We start from the raw sequence: 17,568 nt of genomic DNA on the forward strand, positions 1-17,568 counted from the left end.
TGGTACATGATTACTCCAGTAAGAACACCCTGACATCTCAGAATCCTGTATATTAGTAGCTACTTGGCCCAAATTATCCATGTCAGATTCCACTTGAGAAAAAAGTAACTGACTTGCACGATCCTCTTTGGGAGGGCTTAATTGCAATGAATTCACTTGATCTTTTGAAGTCTTTTCTATTTGCTTTGCCAATGTACTGTGTAGTCTGTGCAGGCTGGCCATCAGCCCTGGTCTTTCTGTTGGCTCTGGCCTTGGCTCTGATATTGTCAGCTTCCTCCTTTGGTCTTACAGGATCTTTTACTCCCTACCTTTCAGCTGAGTGGAAGCAATCTGCTGTGGAGACAGCACTTTGGCAGACTGCTCCATAATATCTGAGAGAGATCGAAGTAGCACTGACTATAAGAAATAAAATTAGAAATAATGTGTCTTTATCTTATTAGAAAAATATCCAATAACAGCATTAGTCTATTTCAGAAACTTTGTCCCTGAAAACAGAATTCTGCCAATAATTAGGATAATTAGTTAGCTTAATGTTCAAAATCTCTCCAGGATAAGTCTCTATGAGCAGCCATTTTTGGTCATGAGGCACAGTGGAAGCTACTAGAAAATGGCCGCCTCTACAAAATGGCGCTACCGCCAATTTTAACCGTTACTGAGACCTCCTTGCAAGAGGCACTACAGTTTTGCTAAGGCTAGGAGCTGGTCGCCTTTACAAAATGGCGCTCCTGCCAATTCTGACCGTTGCTGCATTAATTTTTATCATTGCAGAACCACGTCGCGGCAGTCCCAACAGCTCTGCTTAGACAGCTCTTCCTTACTGGACAGGCTGTCTGACAGGCTTTTCGCTATGTAATCTTTCCGATGTCGGTCCGAACGATCTCACCTTCAGCTGTTCGTCATGAGGAAGCCGCTCGGCATTAGGCAACAAAGTGAAACAAATGGTCTTTTGTGCACGAACTACTGAGCTCTCCCTTACATGGGCAGTCTACTGAGTTGGCACCAGGTATCGCTTCAACGCCCCCAAAATCCTATTCCAGGTTTTTGGGGATGATCCTGTAAGCTCTGAGCTGAAGAAGCCTTGGTAAATACAGATGCCGTGAAATGAAGGCTTGCGATACCAAAAGTACCGAGGCTTCGAAAACCCTATTGTGCTGGTAGTCCCGTGAGGACTGTTGTGTGGATAGTCCAAAATAACAAATATTAACAAAAAAAGGTATTACAAACACTCCTCTATGTGAAAGTATAGAGGAGCAAAAAAATTAAGCGTCTATTCTGCCGAGACTGAATAGAAGAACTGGAGACGGTGGCCCGGAGGGGGTGTGTCTTCAGTTTTTCTATTCAGTCTATAGCCGAACAGAGCTGAATACATCCCATGCATGGATCCTGTAGAAACCATTCTGGAGAACAGAGGCAACCCTTTCAATTCCATAGGCACATATATATCAATCAAATATGATAAAATCAGTGGTGGGATTAACATTTTTTTTACTCCTGGTTCTGTGGGCGTGGCTTGATGGGTATGGCGGGGGACGGATACTGTCTAGTCAGAGGTGGTATTTGCCAGTTCTCCAAACTACTCAAAATTTTCACTCTGATTCTCCAGAACTGGTCAGAACCTGCTGAATACCACCTCTGGATAAAATTCATATTCTGAAATGGTTCTTGTGAAATAGCTGCCTAGGAAAGGAAGAAGAGCTAAGAAGAAGTTAATATAAATGGTTATGAGGCCTACTCTATGCATACTGACTCAGCTAGCAATAAAGACTGGCCTTAGGCAGAACATGAATATAGGAACAATTACTGTATGTTATGTGATTTGCTCCCTTGTGCCTCTCTGAACAGAACTGGAAAATAGAGTTTACTTATTTGCTAGCGATAATTATCTTTCAATTGGACATTATGCTCTACTTGGGAACAACAAGACTTGTACAAACTGACACAAACTGTTAATAATTAACATTTTGATATTCTATAGAGTTATTTTGATAGTGAAATTGTGGCATAAAATTTTAATTAATAAATAATTACCATGACATACTTTTCCAGGTTTCTATCAATTTGTTTTGTGATTTTAAGTCAAGAGCAGGTCTGATTATTTAACTTCGGTAGCATCCAGCGATGGAAAGGGAATGATTAAAAGGATATACTGTTTGTTCCTCTGCTTCATTCAAAGGATTCTAGTATACATTAATTAGGAACATACCTCATACATATAGTTGGCAGGCTTGGCCTTAGAAACTGTAGGGTGGTTTGCCCTTGGGAATTTCTAAAGGATATAGCTATGCACCAACAGCAGGTGACATAGCGTGGTTGAAGGAAGGCTATTGAAATAGGCCTTGCTAAAAGAAATTCTAAACTTCTATGTGAAGATAATTTGCTCATTTGTTGTGCAAAAGAAACATATTCAAACTGAAATGAGAATAGATCCCCTGAGCCCAATATAGCAGATTTTGGTGCTCAATATCATAAAATAAGGGGAAAGGGCTTATTTTGTTCTTTCCCTTTTAGACTGAGAAATTCAGATGGTGAGAGCCAAATATCTATAACTATATTATTTGCAATTGATAGCCATGAATTATTGAAAGAACGTTGCAGTGACAGAGAGGTAAGAGGATTCCTATCTGTAACCCAATTTAGCCTATTTACAAAAATGAATATTACACTATTACTATTAGAAATGAGCCAGTTTCTAAACATGCTTGTCTATATATTTATATATAGACTTTATATAAAGTCTTCTCTATAGGTAATGCCCTTGTAAGCAGTTAAGTGTATCCATTGAATAAGTAGAATTCAATCCATTGAATAAGTAGAACAATACATTTATCTTTCCAATGCTACAACATGTCTTTTAGCCAAAGGACACAGAAAATTCTTTTATTTTACTTTGTCTAGTTGTAATATTCCATGTACTAAGCATATAGTTCAAGATAATATTATTCCCTGAAAATTTTAGCTTATATTTATATAGTCTACTACTTACTTTTAAAAATTGTTAGATAGAAACATGTGCTTTAAAGACACATTATCCTTATTATACCAACAAAATGCTGTTTTTGACAGTCTTTTCCTATACAAATGTAACTGTTTAATAAATTTTAAATATTATTTTTGTCATGTCATAATTTGAGATCCACTGACACTACCGTTATAGAAATTATACACTCTCCCATTGTCTAGAGTCTAGACTCTAGACGAGGAAACTCTTATTCTTTATTCTGCTCATTTTTTAACATTTGCATATAGATTGTGAAGAAATAGCAGCAGGCCAGTTGAGCAGCAGATGAGTATGCAGTGGGCTTGTGAACAAGCAGCAATAGTAGCAAATCCAGCTGAATGGTGGGCATGTCAGCAAGGGGCAAAAGCATGTGACCCAGAGATGAGGGACAGTGAGATTAGTGAATGGCTGACTGCTGTGTGGCAAGTCAGTCACCATTGAATGAACAAATGAGCAGCAACAGCAGACAGCTGAATGGCAAGCAAAAGAGCCAGCTTGGTGCCGTCTGCCTTCCATCTATCTCCTCATCCAAAACATTGATAAAGATATTGAAGAGTCCTGGACCTAAAACAGAGCCTTGGGGTCCCCACTCCATGTAGATGCAGTTCCACTGAAGACTACACATTGAGTGCGGTTGGTCAGCCAGTTACAAATTCATCTAATGATGATGCTATCTAACCCACATTTTTCTATCTTATCAAGTAGTAGGTTATGTTCTACTTTATCAAATTACTGAAGTCCAAGTAAATTATATCCATAGCATTCCTCTGGTCCACTAATTTTGTCAAATAATGCAAAGATTGGTCTGGCATGATCTGTTTTTGACAAACCCATGTTGATTTTTGGTTATTACTTTGTTTGCCTCTATATGTTTGCTGATTTGTTGCTTGATTACTTTATTGAGTATTGAGGTCAGGCTGATAGGTTTGAAGTTTCTTGGATCTTTTTGCTTTTTTGAAGATGGGAACTACATCAGCAATTTTCTAATATTCTGTATGTTCCCCAGTGATCTTTGAAAGATATAGTTCAATGGTTCTGAGATCACATCTGCCAGTTCCTTCAAAACCTTGGGGTCTAATCAATCTGGTCCTGGTGATTTGAACTTGTCGAGGGTGGACAGATGTATATTTACCATTTTCTTCCCTATTTTAACTTGTGTTCCTAATCTGTTTATTACTGTGTTGTTTTTGATAGGGTTTTTTTTTTGAGTTTTTTAACTTTGTGTAAAGACAGATGCAAAAAAACAAGTTAAATAGTTCTGCTTTCTCCCTGTTGCTTGGCATCTTCTTGGCACTTTCTCCCACTAATGGATCAATTGTTTCCTTGATCTTTTTCTTGTTTTTAACATGTTGGAAGAAATGGTTTTTTGCTATTTTTTACTTTTGCCAAAAGCCTTAGTTCATTTTGAGCCTTAGCTTTCCTCACTTCATCTTTTCTGCTCGGGCTATTTGCTGATATTATGCCTTAATTATGTGCCCATCTTTCCACTTTTATACTTGTCCTTTTTGTCTTTCAATGTATCAGAGAGTTCTTTATGCATAGTACTGGGTGGCACAGTATTATGCTGGTTTATTTTGAGAGATGTTATTTTTCTTCTTCAGTGGTATTGTGCTAGACTGGGCTTTTGTAATCTCACTTTTCAAAATTAGAACTATCAATACCAATTGGGGCTGGCCATGGAGGAAGGAGCCAAACCAGCATAGTATTGTGCCAGCCAGCCCCAGCTTCCAAAAGAATGCCATGGTGAATAGTATCAAATGCCATTGAGAGATCAAGGAGAGCAAGGATGGTTGCACTACCCCCCATCTTGCTCTCGCCAGATATCATTGATAAACACGACCAATGCTATTTCCATCCAGCTTTATCAGGACCATGCAGCAACACCTCTATGATATTTTCATCCAATCTCCTTTTTAGCAAAGATAAAGATGGTCATGCTGTAGCTCCAGAGGATCCTGGATGACACCGATTATCTGGACCCCTTCCTGATCTTTTAGCAGACTTCAATGCTATCAACCATGTTATTTTGGGTTGGCTCCAGGAGCTGCGGGGTGATTGGACACTCTTGGGCTGGTTCATTCCCTTTCTCCAGGACTGGTCCCAATTGATAAGAGAACAAGTTCCAACCTTCTTTGTGGGGTGCCACAGAGCTCGGTGTTCTCTCCACTCCTTTTTAACATCTACATGAAATAGCTGGATGAGATCATCCATCACTACAGGATGATGTGTCATTAGTATGCAAATGATACCAAATGTATAAGTAAATGATGCTTTGGATATCCTTTCATGAGGATTGTATAGAGCCTCAGTGGTGCAGTGGGGCAAAGGTTAGAGTGTACTACTGCAAGCTGCTGAACCATTTCCCTGTAATTTGAATCTCACCAGGCTCAAGATTCACTCAGCCTTCCATCCTTCCGAGGTAGGTAAAATGAGGACTCAAATTGTTGGGGGCAATATGTTGACTCTGTAAACCAGAGGTCGTCAACAGTGGTCCATGAGAAAATTTTGGTGGTCTGCAGCGCACTCATGTCTGCAACAGGGGTGATACCAGCGGCGGATGGACTGATGCACATGGGGAGGGAGGGTAGCGTGCAGGAGATTGTGGCATCAAAGCCCTTTTCAGGTGTTCCCTGGCCTGCAAGGGGAGAGCACAATCTCCTATGCTCCTCCCCTCAGGAGCCGCATAGCGCTCGCCGCCCCTCTGGCAGCCACCAAGCCTCCTCCCACCATGCTTCTCTTCCCCCTCGCCAGAAGCGCTCACACGCCCAGAGGGAAGGAGGAGGCTTGGCGGGTGCCAGAGGTGCAGTGAGCACTTTGAGGGTCCTGAGGGGAGGGGTTGATGCTTGAGGGCATTGCTGGCAGCCACTTCCTGTGGCTCAGGAGGTCCATGCTCTTCCCGCTGCTGCTCGGCCTCTTCGATGCTCAGAGGCAGGAGCCACGACATGGGTTTGCTAGGGAGACTGCAGGATTGCCCAACCTCTCCACCAGCCATCTGGTCTTCAATACGTGGCTTGCCGGCCTCTGGACATCAGATTCCCACCACCAAACACCAGTTCAGAGGTTCCTTTCCCTCCACCCTCATCCCTGGGGAAAGAAAGAGGGGGGGAGAGAGAGAGACAAGACGCACGCACACACACAGAAAGGAGAAAGAGAGAGGGGGGAAAGAGAGAGACAAGACACAGAGAGAACAAGGGAGAAAGAAAGCGGGGAAGAGAGATTGAGACAAGACACAGAGAGAGAAAGAGAGAGGAAGAGAGAGACAAGACAGAGAGAGAGAAAGAGAAGGAGAAATAGAGGGAAAGAGAGAGAGAGATGAGAGAGAGAGAGATGAGAGAGAGATCAGAGATCCCGGTGTTTTGTTTTCTGTGGGAAACTGGTCCAAATGACTCTTTGAGTATCTAAGGTTGCAGAAACAGGCAGCCAAGCTAAGTGCCTGAAGAACATCCCATCAGTGGGAGTCCAGGCGCTTCAGCAAGCGGCATGCTGGATTCATATTAGTGGTCCGCGGGATTTAAAATTATGAATTTGGTGGTCCCTGAGGTCCAAAAGGTTGGAGATCCCTGCTATAAACCACTTAAATGTAAAGCACTAAAAAGCAGTATATGTCTAAGTGCTATTGTTATAGCTATTGTGGGGGGTCTGGGTGGGGGACAAGCTTCAATTGAACCTTAAGAGTGGTTATGGAGCTCCTCTATATATGAAGTTTTACCAGATGGAAAGGGTGCAAAACCTGGGGTTCCTTCTGGACTCATGACTCCTACCCTAGTAGCAGTAGAGATCATGGCTAGAAGGGCCTTTGCTCTCCAAGTTGTTAAATCCTTATTTAACAATCCTACCAACCATTTTCTAAGCAATATTTCTCACAGAGCTAAAATTTTTGTTGATCGGGTATATAAGCCACGTAGCAAACATATTTTTTCAGTAGTCAAGTATAGCTGATCATTACAATAAGCGTATTATAGTGGTATGATAGTATATAGATATGAAATTGGATCTTGATCACACTGTTTAGGTAACCAGTTGCTCACTTTTATATGAAAGTATATGATGTTCAAAAGAAAAAAAAGTGATGGAAAACTGCTTGTGATAATTTCTTTCACTTTAGAGTTTCAAACTCTTTGGAAACTTATTCAACATTTCTTCTGATTCTAATATACATTCCCACCTAGATCAACAGAAAAGAATAATTATTGATAGATGTACCATGATAATCTCTCTCTCCTCCAGTGCAAAGATCCTGCAGGTCCCCATCATTCTACCCTTCTAGAAGATCTTAAAAGGCTGGTTCTTCTTCAAGCATTGGATTGGGTAAAGCTTGAACCCAGTGATTATTATTATTATCTGAGAGGGTTGCCTGAGGTTGCTGAACACCATTTGTATCCTCTAAACATTGGTGAAGATGTTATCCAGCTTGGTAATGAAATGTTCAGAAACCAACCCACAAGCTCAGAGAATAAACTTTCACCCTCGTACTATTTTGTTTTGTGAATTTTTTAAACATGTTTTTATTGTCGCTGTAGTGTGAATCATCCAGAGTTATAGTACATAAAATGGATAGCCACTTAAGATTTTATATATAAATATATTTTGTAAATAAATATCTTTGATATGTGATAGAGTGAGCAGTATATTTTCTGAGGTAACATTGTTTCTGAATGGTATTCTAGATCAGTGGTTCTTAACATGGGTGATATCGCCCCCCCAGGGGGCGATATCATTTTTCAGGGGGGCGATGGAACGAAAAGAGGTGACGCGGGCGAAGGAATGGAGGGGGGGCGATATGGGGGCGATGGAGTGAGAAGTTTTGGAGACACTTTTGAGACTTTTTTCATACAGTGAACCGCTGTATATCTGTCGTACAAAAACATCAGATCGCTCTCTATTAGTGGATTGAATTGTTTTAAAATGTTCCTCCAGCTAGCTTCAGTACAGAAAGCCGTACATATGTGAATACGCATTGCTCATGTTCATGCGCATTGCGCAGCAGCCTCTATCACTCTACCCATACAGTGGTGCACCATTGGCAAGAATGGGCAGTGATGGAGGGATGAGCACTTCTTTCAAAACATCGCATGCTGAGTGGCTGTCCCCTGTGATGTCAACGTAACTGTTGAAATTAAGTTTATCAATGTCCACATGTGTTTTATAGTGTTCCAGTGCAGTCGAAAATTTAATTTGCAGTTAGTGCCTTTTATTTCGAAGACCTTTCAACATGGCCAAGAAGAGGAAGTGTTGCCAATATTCGATGGAATACCTAAAATTGGGATTCATTCCATCTCCTTCTAACATACAGCTTCTGTTTTGTCTTCCTTGTGAGAAAACATTTTCAAATGAAGCGATAAAGCCTTCCCGACTGAAAGACCATTTGGTAAGACTTCATTCAGATAAAGCCGACAAACTGGTATCATTTTTCCAATCCTTAAAGGCCAAGTTTGCGGATCGCAGCACTGTTGAGAAGTTATTTGGAAAATCGTCACTCAACACCAACAAGGAGCTCATTTGTTCCTATGAATATCTTAGCAAAATGTGGCAAACCTCACATTATCGGAGAAATTCTGATTTTACCAGCAGTGAAACAGATTGTTGCCACCATGTTGGGGCCCAGTGCAAGCACTGTCAGGCAATCGATTCCTTTGAGCAATGACACCGTATCAAAAAGAATTGATGAAATGGCTGCTGATGTAGAAAGGCTTATTGACACCTTGAAAAGTACAGAATTTGTGATGCAGATTGATGAGTCAATGATTCGTGAAAATGAAGCCTTGTTATTGGCTTATGTCCATTTCATCAACGGAAATGAAGAGATTGGGGAAGAACTGCTATTTGCTAGAAATTTAGCCACTGACACAAAAGGTTCTTCTATATTTAAAAAGGTCGAAGAGTTTTTTAATGAGAAAAACATCCCTTTGATAAACGTCGTGGCATGTGCAACCAACGGAGCTGCATCCATGGTTGGACAATATCATGGATTACAAGCTCATCTAAAATTGGTTGTACCTGGAGTTATGACTGTCCATTGCGTCGTTCATAGACAGCACCTTGTCTCAAAAAATTTGAGTGGCCGTTTGCACGAATCTATACGTTATGTCATTAACGCTGTGAATAAAATTCAGTCGAATGCCTTGAACAACCGACTTTTTCACAAGCTTTGTGAAGAAAATGACGAGTTTGAACGTCTTCTTTTGCACATCGAAGGTTGCTTTCAAAAGGAAAGTGTTTGTGGCGATTCCACGAACTTTTTGACACAGTTGTCACTGATCCAAGTCTAAGCAGTTCTCTTAAACTTCAATGTCTGGATGTAGCTTATCTCGCTGATGTTTTGACAAGCTGAATGAAGTGAACATAAAGCTGCAAGGAGATAAAATTAATTTTCTTAACGCCAAAGGAGTAATCTGCTCATTTATTTCCAAATTGGACCTCCTTGCAAGCAATATGAGTCGCCAGGAGCTGTATCAGTTCCCAAGTCTTGGTAATGAACGTCAACTCCAAGCAGAAGATTTGGACGTTTTTTGCTGCCACTTGAAGTAACTAAAAGAAGATATGGAAACTAGATTCTATGATCTGATAAATCTGGAAGTGCCCACTTGGGTGCTAAATCCTTTCACAGCAGACTTTGCACAACCTCATCCCAAACTGCAAGAGCCACTGACAGATCTGAAATACGACTGTGAAGCCCAATCACATTTTCAGAGTTACGCTACGAAGCTTTTTGGGTGAAAATGAGGAACACTTACCCAATATTGTGGGAGGAAGTTAAGTTGCTTCTTTTAGTCTTTCCTTCCATTTACTTAGTGGAGAGGGGCTTCAGCGCCGTCCAACAGATCTTTTCTAAGTCAAGGAACATGTTGAAGATCACTGACCACGGCGATTTAAGAATGAGATTAACAAAAATAGTTCCAGACATCAAGAAATTGGCATCAGCTCACCAAGCACAAGGGAGCCATTGATGTTCTTTTTTTGCTTTTTGTATACATACATTTTCTTCGTTAATAATTGTCTCAGCTCTTATCATTGTATTTGCTTGCATTGGATTTCACATTCCAGTTTGAGTTTTCAGCTTCATTTTTGAATTCTTGTTGTGCTCTGTAAAACATTTTGTGTGTCTCTTTGTATTGTACTTTTTTAGCGTGCACTCCAGTTCGATATTATATTTTGGTTTCTCGGTTTTATGGTTTCAATTTTTTTTGTGTGCTCTTCGTGTAAACTTTTTGTGAAGATATATATTTTTTTCTTCAGTTTAGGCATTAAATTTGTCACTCTGATTTTTGTTGCTTTCTTTCTGTAAAAATTTTCTTTGTGTCTTTTTAACCCTTTTTACAGTGTGCATGAATATATATTTTCCTCGAATGTTAATTTTGTTTCAGAGTTTTCATCTTGAAATTCTTAGTTCCTGCATTGCGGTTTGTTCTTATGCCCTTTTTATATTTCTTTTTGCGTCTTAAAATTCACTTGTAATTAAATCATTAAATGTTACTGCTTTTTTCGGGCATTTCATTTTCTTGCAATTGAATTTTGTTTTCAGTGGTCATTGTATTTAAGTGTCTTAAATAAGATAATAATGAAATACATATATCACGAAGTTTGGGAGTAAAGTGATGGGTGGCATCAGAATTTTTCACACAGTTGAGATATGGGAAAAAGACTGGAAATAAATTAGTTGCATCGATATGTCCTGATAACAATTTTAAAGAAAACAAAAAAATGTGTTTGCATCAAGTGAAGAATTATTTCCCTGTGTTGTGATTGAGAGGTTATGTTGGGGGAGAGGGGCGATGATAACTTCCTCAATGGCTCAAGGGAGCGATTCTTTCATACAACTTGCCTCGTGGTGTAACCAGAACTATCTTGAAATGAACACACTCAAAACTGTAAAAATGGTGGTAGACTTTAGAAGAACACAGTATCAACAGTAGAGATCTTCAAGTTTCTAGGTTCTATTAGATCACATGACTTAAAATGGACATCTAACTTCAAAAACATCATCAAAAAAGCACAGCAAAAAATGTTCTTTCTGCACCAACTCAGAAAGTTCAAACTGCCCAAGGATCTGCTGATACAGTTCTACAGAAGAATTATTGAGTCTATCATCTGCACCTCTATAACTGTCTGGTTTGGTTCTGCAATCCAACAAGACAGACACAGACTTCAGAGGTTAATTAGAACTGCAGAAAAAACAATTACCATATATACTCGAGTATAAGCCGAGTTTTTCAGCCCATTTTTTGTGCTGAAAAAATCCCCCTCGGCTTATACTTGAGTCAGATTCCCCTCTGAAAAAAAATGGTGTGGAGCTCCGGAGCTGGGCAGGAGCTTCCCTGCTTCCGTGTTTCCTTTGCAACTTTTAAGCATGGGGGTAATCGGAAGCAGAAAAGTTCTTGCATGAGGATATATTTTTTCTTTTTTTAACTGTTTTTAGGGGGGGGAAAGACCCACCGTCATGTGAGAATGCTCAGACACGAAATCGATCCGCCCGAAAATAAGTGTGTGTGTGTGTGGGGGGAATTTTAACAGAGGGAAGATGTAGGGAGAAGGCAAAAGCGACGGAAGATCCTTCAGGGGAAACTGAGGGGGAGACTCACCCTTGGTCCAGATGAGCCCCCTTCCCCGCCCCTAAGAAAGCAGAGGCAGCCAGCAAGGGCAGGCAAGCCCCACTTCACGGACTCCGTCCGTCCTCGCTCCCACCCACCCACCCACCCAAAGCCACGAAGTCCCCCAATCGCGCAGCCCAGAATCGCCCTCCCCTCAGGGGGCAGCAACGACGCCCGGTTTTTCCCGAGACAAGAAGCTCCGCCATGCAATGAAAGCGCCCTGGCTCTAGGCTCGCGGGCTCAGAAAACAACGCGAGCCGAGGTCGCTTCGGCTCCGCTCGGCTTCTCCAACATCCGGCGCCACCCTGTTCTATGTGCCGGGCCCAGCAAGTCCGAGCAGCCAGCGCGTGGAGCAGGGCGGCGCCGGAGATCATTGGCTGCCTCTTTCGCAGCACGGGAGGCCTCCCCCAGCTGGCCAGCTGCTCTCCTCCTTCTCTGCCTGTTTGTTCTGTGTGGCCGAGGAGGAGGAGACCGGTCGGCTGGTTGGGGAGGCTTTCTGCGCCGAGGAGGTGGCTGCTGGTCTCCGGCTTTGCTCCGCTTCTCGATGGTCCGGTGCCGCCATGTTCTTTACTTGGGCAGCCGGTCGCCTGCAGCGGCGCCCACGGCGGCAACAGGCAGTTCCGCCGGGCTCCACTCAGGTGTCGGCTGGGGCTGTCGGGAGTTGCTGCCGCCAGTGCGGCCCCAGTCAGCGTCGCCTCGGGAAGGGAAAGGCAAAAGGAACCTGCCGTTGCAAGCGCTGCCGCGGCTCTTCCTTTTTGCCTTTCCCTTCCCGAGGCGACGCGGGACTGGGGCCGCACCGGCGGCAGCAACACCCGACAGCCCCAGCCGGACACCTGAGCGGAGCCCGGGCGGAACTGAATCTATGGACACACCTGCCACCTGCTACAAGTACAGAGGAGACCCCTCCCCCCTAACTGCACACTAGTTTTGACTGGGGAAGTCAGTCAAATGATTGTGATAATTTCAAAACAGTCCAAATAGTCACATCTACTCAGTCTTATTAGATTGAGCAGAAATCTCTTCTGTCTATGCAGACCCAAATAGTTTCCAGACACAGGGTCATTACACTGACAACGTCACCTGTACCACTCAGGGAACAGATATAGACATGCAAAGTTTTTCTCATTTTGTAGAGTTTAAAGTGATGAAGTTTTGGAACTATAAAATCTATATAAAGATACTTCTATTTTCACCTTAATTATTCAAGGTAATATTTTTTTTCTGTCCATTTTTATTCTGTCCCCCTTTTTCCATTGATGTCTCCATATTTCTTGGTCCATTGGCAAATTATAAGATTGTTCTCAACTCAAAATATTTTGTAATTTAATAAAAATAATCTTAAAAATTGCACCTCTACTTTATATTCCTTAGTCTAATAAAGGGATATTATTCTGACATTCTTTAAAAAGAGTGGCAATATTCAATGTTTCTGCTTCACTTATTTTTAGATAAAATCAAGAACCAGTGATGACCTTAAGAAAGTGTAAGTATTTTTTTCAGAGCAGAACTCAATATGTCAGAACTATGAAGTAATTTATAAATTGACTTTCCTCCACAATTGAGACATATAACAGTGAGACTGTCAATTGTTTTTACTGTTGAGAAATTGTAGCCTTGTGGGCTTTCCAATATTCTGGATAGAAAATACAGAAATAACGTCATGAGCTCCATCACAAAAGAACTGCCAACATAGTAAGATCAATTATAATGTATACTTCATAAGAAACAAAATAGTGATCAAAAAGATAAGTACCTTGACCAAGAACTAACTGACACAAATGCATTTTTTGTCAGAAAGATAAATTAAAGGTTGAGATAAAATTAACTGTTTTATAAACAGATATTACTTGTGATGTTAAAATGTGAGTATTAATATTAGGATGGTAAAATAGGATCTGGATTTCAAAAGGTAAATGCTTCACAAGTTCATGAGGTAGCATTTATGAGCACAATAAATGTTCCCATAAATGTTCCCACAAGTTTCATACTGTCTATCATAATCAAATCAGTAATGAAATAAAGTCTGTATTATTATAGGATGTTTAAATTGCATACTGCACATATGGCAGTATAAAATAAATCCTCTATTCTCTGAATTAGTCTACCGTTTTTATAGATAAAACTAAAATAGAACATTTAAATAATTAAACATAAACAAATTTACTAAAGTATAAGCTGTGTACTTTTACCTGATATTTGTTTTAGGAGAGCTCTTTTATGTCCATTAACAGCAGCAGCATGAACTTGAGATGCTAATGAGGAACCATTGAACAGCCATGTTTCAGAAACATTCATACTTCTGAAAAATTCAAAAATGCATAGTTGCAGTAACAATTCTAGTATTCTTTTTACTAATTGAAACTAATTTATTTTGGGGAAAACAATCTCTGGCGTACTTATATTTTGATAGAATGCTGCTTATGAGTTTTGAATTTTGCTTAAATAATGAACTAAAACATTATCTATTTTCATGCAAGTCCTAAAACTAGATAAAAAGAATCAATTCAATAAATGAGTCAAAAACATTGAACTTATTCATTTATTCAATAAGCAAAATGATCCATAGGTACATATTTGTGCATATTTGGAAAAAAGCATGAGATTCTCTAAGATTATAAGGTCATTTGCAGGGGAAGTTTTGTAATGTGTTTGAGTCAATGGGATGAGAATCAAATGTGAGCAAGGAAGTATGTAGGGGAATATATTGATTAGTAAGCTCAATGTAGCGTACTTTTCATTGTTTAAAGAGGGATAGAATGTTGAATCTAGTAAAAAAAAAAACATATTCCTTGCATTACTGGACATTTTTTGATTCCTGAACTGGACTGATTCTCAGGACCAGCAAGCAGTTGGATCCCAAGATAACATGACTGATCAACTTGTGGTCAAGGAATGGAAACAACAATATGATCTGTATGAATACAGAAATTCTGAATTTTAAAATATTCAAGAAGGCAGTAAGCCAAAAGTCTCTTAAATTATAAATAGGAGAGGAAGCTTCAACTATCTGGGCTAGATTTCCAAAGCTCAATTTTTCCACTCCCAAATACAACTACGTTTAAAGGAGAATATTTGTAGCCCAGGGTTGAAATGAGGAGTCCTTGGTGCTCTTTGACCTTGCTTATTTTTTTTGCAGACATTTTATTACTCAAACTAGGTAACATCATCGGTGCTAGTAAGGAGTGCTGTTTGCTGTCAGTTTATATTCTGGTGACTTGTTTGTCTGTGTGTGTGTGGATGGTCTTAGAGATTCTTTGGGCTGTTTAGTGATGGCTCTTTGGCAGTTTCTTGATTGGGATATTGTTTACTTGATTGTTGATCTGAAGTTAACTTGGAATTAATCTATGTTGATCTGGTGTCAGGCTTCTAGAAATTCCTTGGCATTTTTGGATTTGGCGTAGTCTAGGATTGTCATATTTTCCCAACTGAAACTGGTTAAATCTGTCTATATGTTGTAAAATTAAAGAATTTTTGCAATGCCTTCTGACTGCCAGTTGGTCTTCATTAATGAGTTCAGCCAATCTTCTGCCTGTTTATCCTACATAGTGGTTGTTGCAATTCTAACATTGTATGTTGTAAATGACACCTGTTTTTTTCCTATGGGGTTGCTGTGTCTTTTGGATTGCTTAGGATGTTTTGAAGGGCTTTATTTGGCTTGTGTGCTACACTGATTCCATGTGTTTGTAGTAGTTGGTGATTTCTGAGATATTATTGATTATTGGTAGTGTAATTCTTTTTAGGGTTTGTGTTGGTTGTGCTGTTTTGGGTTGAGTGGTCAGGGACTTTTTGATAAAGTTGTGTGAGTATCCATTTTGTTGGAATGTATTGTATAGATGCTCCATTTCCTTTTTTGTGCTGTTCTAAGTTGCTGCAGTGTGTTTGGGCTCATTTATATAAAGTCCTTATGCATCTTCTCTTGTGAGAGGTTGGATTGATGTTTTGGCAGTGGAGCATTGGGTTAGTATGGGTAGTTTTTCTGTAGACTTGCATTTCTAGTTTGCCATTGGGGTCTCTGCTGATCAGAGTGTTCAGGAAGGGTAGCAAGTTATTTTCTTTTTCTCTAGTAACCTGTATTCCTTTTAGAGAGTTATTAATGGTTCTGTTGATGTTCTCTAATTGGTCCTTTTTTGTTATCATTTTATTATCTATATATATGATCCATGTTTTCAGTTGCATTTATGGAAGTGCTATGGCTTCTAGACATTGCATGACGACCTCTGCTGTAAGTCCTGAAAATGGCGATCCCATAGGTGTCCTTTTAATGTTAGTAAATTTGGCCATCAAATTGGAAGTATGTAGTTAAGCATAGGTTTATGAGATCCATAATCCTGAGTGTTTTGATCTTTGTGTATTCAATTAAGTCCAATGTACTATGAAGCAATGTGGTCATTGATTTTTTTGGCTAATTCTGGATCTATAGACGTGAACAGGGCTGTGACATCAAATGAGATCATGATTTCATCCTCATTTATAGTCACATCCTGATTGTTTGAAGACACTGTAGTGGAGAGTTAATGGAAGGTTGGCTTCTTCTTGTGAGATGCCTAAGCTTTTTTGTTAATTCGCTTGCAATGTTGTATGTAAGGGTCCCTGGGTAGAGATACGATTGGACGGAGGGGAATGGCAGGTTTGTGTATTTTGGAACATTCATAGCAGCATGGGAGGATGGGTCCACTGCTTCTCCTCTGCCACTGTTTCTCTTTCGTAATTTGATCTTTCTTGGTAAGGTCACTGAGGGTTTTCTTGATCTAGTTCAGGGATAGTCAACCTTTTTATACCTACCACCAACTTTTGTATCTCTGTTAGTAGTAAAGTTTTCTCTAACCGCCCACCGGTTCCACAGTAATGGTGATTTATAAAGTAGGGGACAAAACCCCTACTGCCCACCATGAAAGCTGTAACACCCACTAGTGGGCGGTAGGAACCAGGTTGACTACCACTGATCTAGTTGTCTAGTTTTTGTATTCTATTGGTGTTCACAGGGATGTAGGTTTCTTTGTGTTCTAGTATTTGTTTTGCTTTTAGTAGGTATTGTGCTCTGTCCATAATCACTGTGGTTTGGTCTTTGCTGAAGGTAGGAGGAGGATGGTCTGGTCCTTTTTTATGTTTCTAAGGGCTGCTTTGTCTTCTGTTGTAAGTTGATTCTGTTCCTGTCTTATTCTGATCTGTGGAATGATGCTTTGTCTAATTTTTTCTTGGACCTCTGTGGCAAGTTTAGTGGTTTTAAATGCCACTTCTAGGGCTGCAAAAATTCTAGATGATTGACATCACCTCTATTATAGTTGAGTCCTTTTTGTAGAATCCTATATTCTACAATTACGTTTCCACATATTCCAGTAGAGTAATTATAGATTTACTTTCTGCAGGTTGCATTTAATAGGAAAATACTAAGCAATCACTAATGTGATATCTAAATACATTGAATCATTTATTATTCTTTTCATGTTTAAAAAACTTGCAAACTTACTAATTTGCAACTAAAACAGTTAAACAGTCATTTAGCAAGTCTCCAAGGTTCTTATTTTGTATAGAAAACACAACAAAACTTACTAACAGGCATGCCTTCTAATTATTCTATTCTATTTTTTATTTTTGCTTCACATGTAGTTTCCCCTGGGGCCCTTAACCCCAAGAAGCTTGTCTACAACAGCAATTACTTATTAAATCTTAACCTGACCTATTTCATGAAGCCCTCAGCATGTCTTCCTTTAAAACCTCAAACTGTTTTTAATGTGCTTTTCTATTGCATTATTCTATGTTTATTCCCTATAGGATATATCACTTCATGTTCATAACTTTTGCATTCTTATGGTTTTTATTCTATTTTAGGGAAAAACATCTTGAGTCTTTTTGATTGGTAGAAATATAAGTATAATGAATAACAATAGCCCTACAAATACAAGTAGTCCTCAACTTACAACAGTTCATTTAGTAACCATTCAAAGTTAGAATGGCACTGAATATGTGACATGACCATTTTCC

The 17,568-nt window shown here is 39.9% G+C and overlaps 1 protein-coding gene across 3 annotated transcripts in view; it reads right to left on the bottom strand.

Moving 5' to 3' along the window:
• Window positions 1–17,568, bottom strand: part of INVS (inversin) — a 113,156-nt gene that overhangs the window by 94,690 nt on the left and 898 nt on the right. For all 3 annotated transcript variants that reach the window (XR_015745820.1, XM_026678326.2, XM_087946473.1), the window contains exon 2: window positions 13,776–13,885. Coding sequence is in view for 1 of the 3 variants with exons in the window: in XM_026678326.2 (XP_026534111.1) it covers window positions 13,776–13,881 (106 nt within the window). In the remaining 2 variants the exon portion in view is untranslated. The remainder of the gene's footprint in view (window positions 1–13,775; window positions 13,886–17,568) is intronic.

This window comes from Notechis scutatus, chromosome Z, assembly GCF_049901735.1.
Source record: "Notechis scutatus isolate UNSWTSFEM ecotype Mainland chromosome Z, rNotScu1.2, whole genome shotgun sequence".
In the NCBI taxonomy this organism is placed as follows: Eukaryota; Metazoa; Chordata; class Lepidosauria; order Squamata; family Elapidae; genus Notechis; species Notechis scutatus.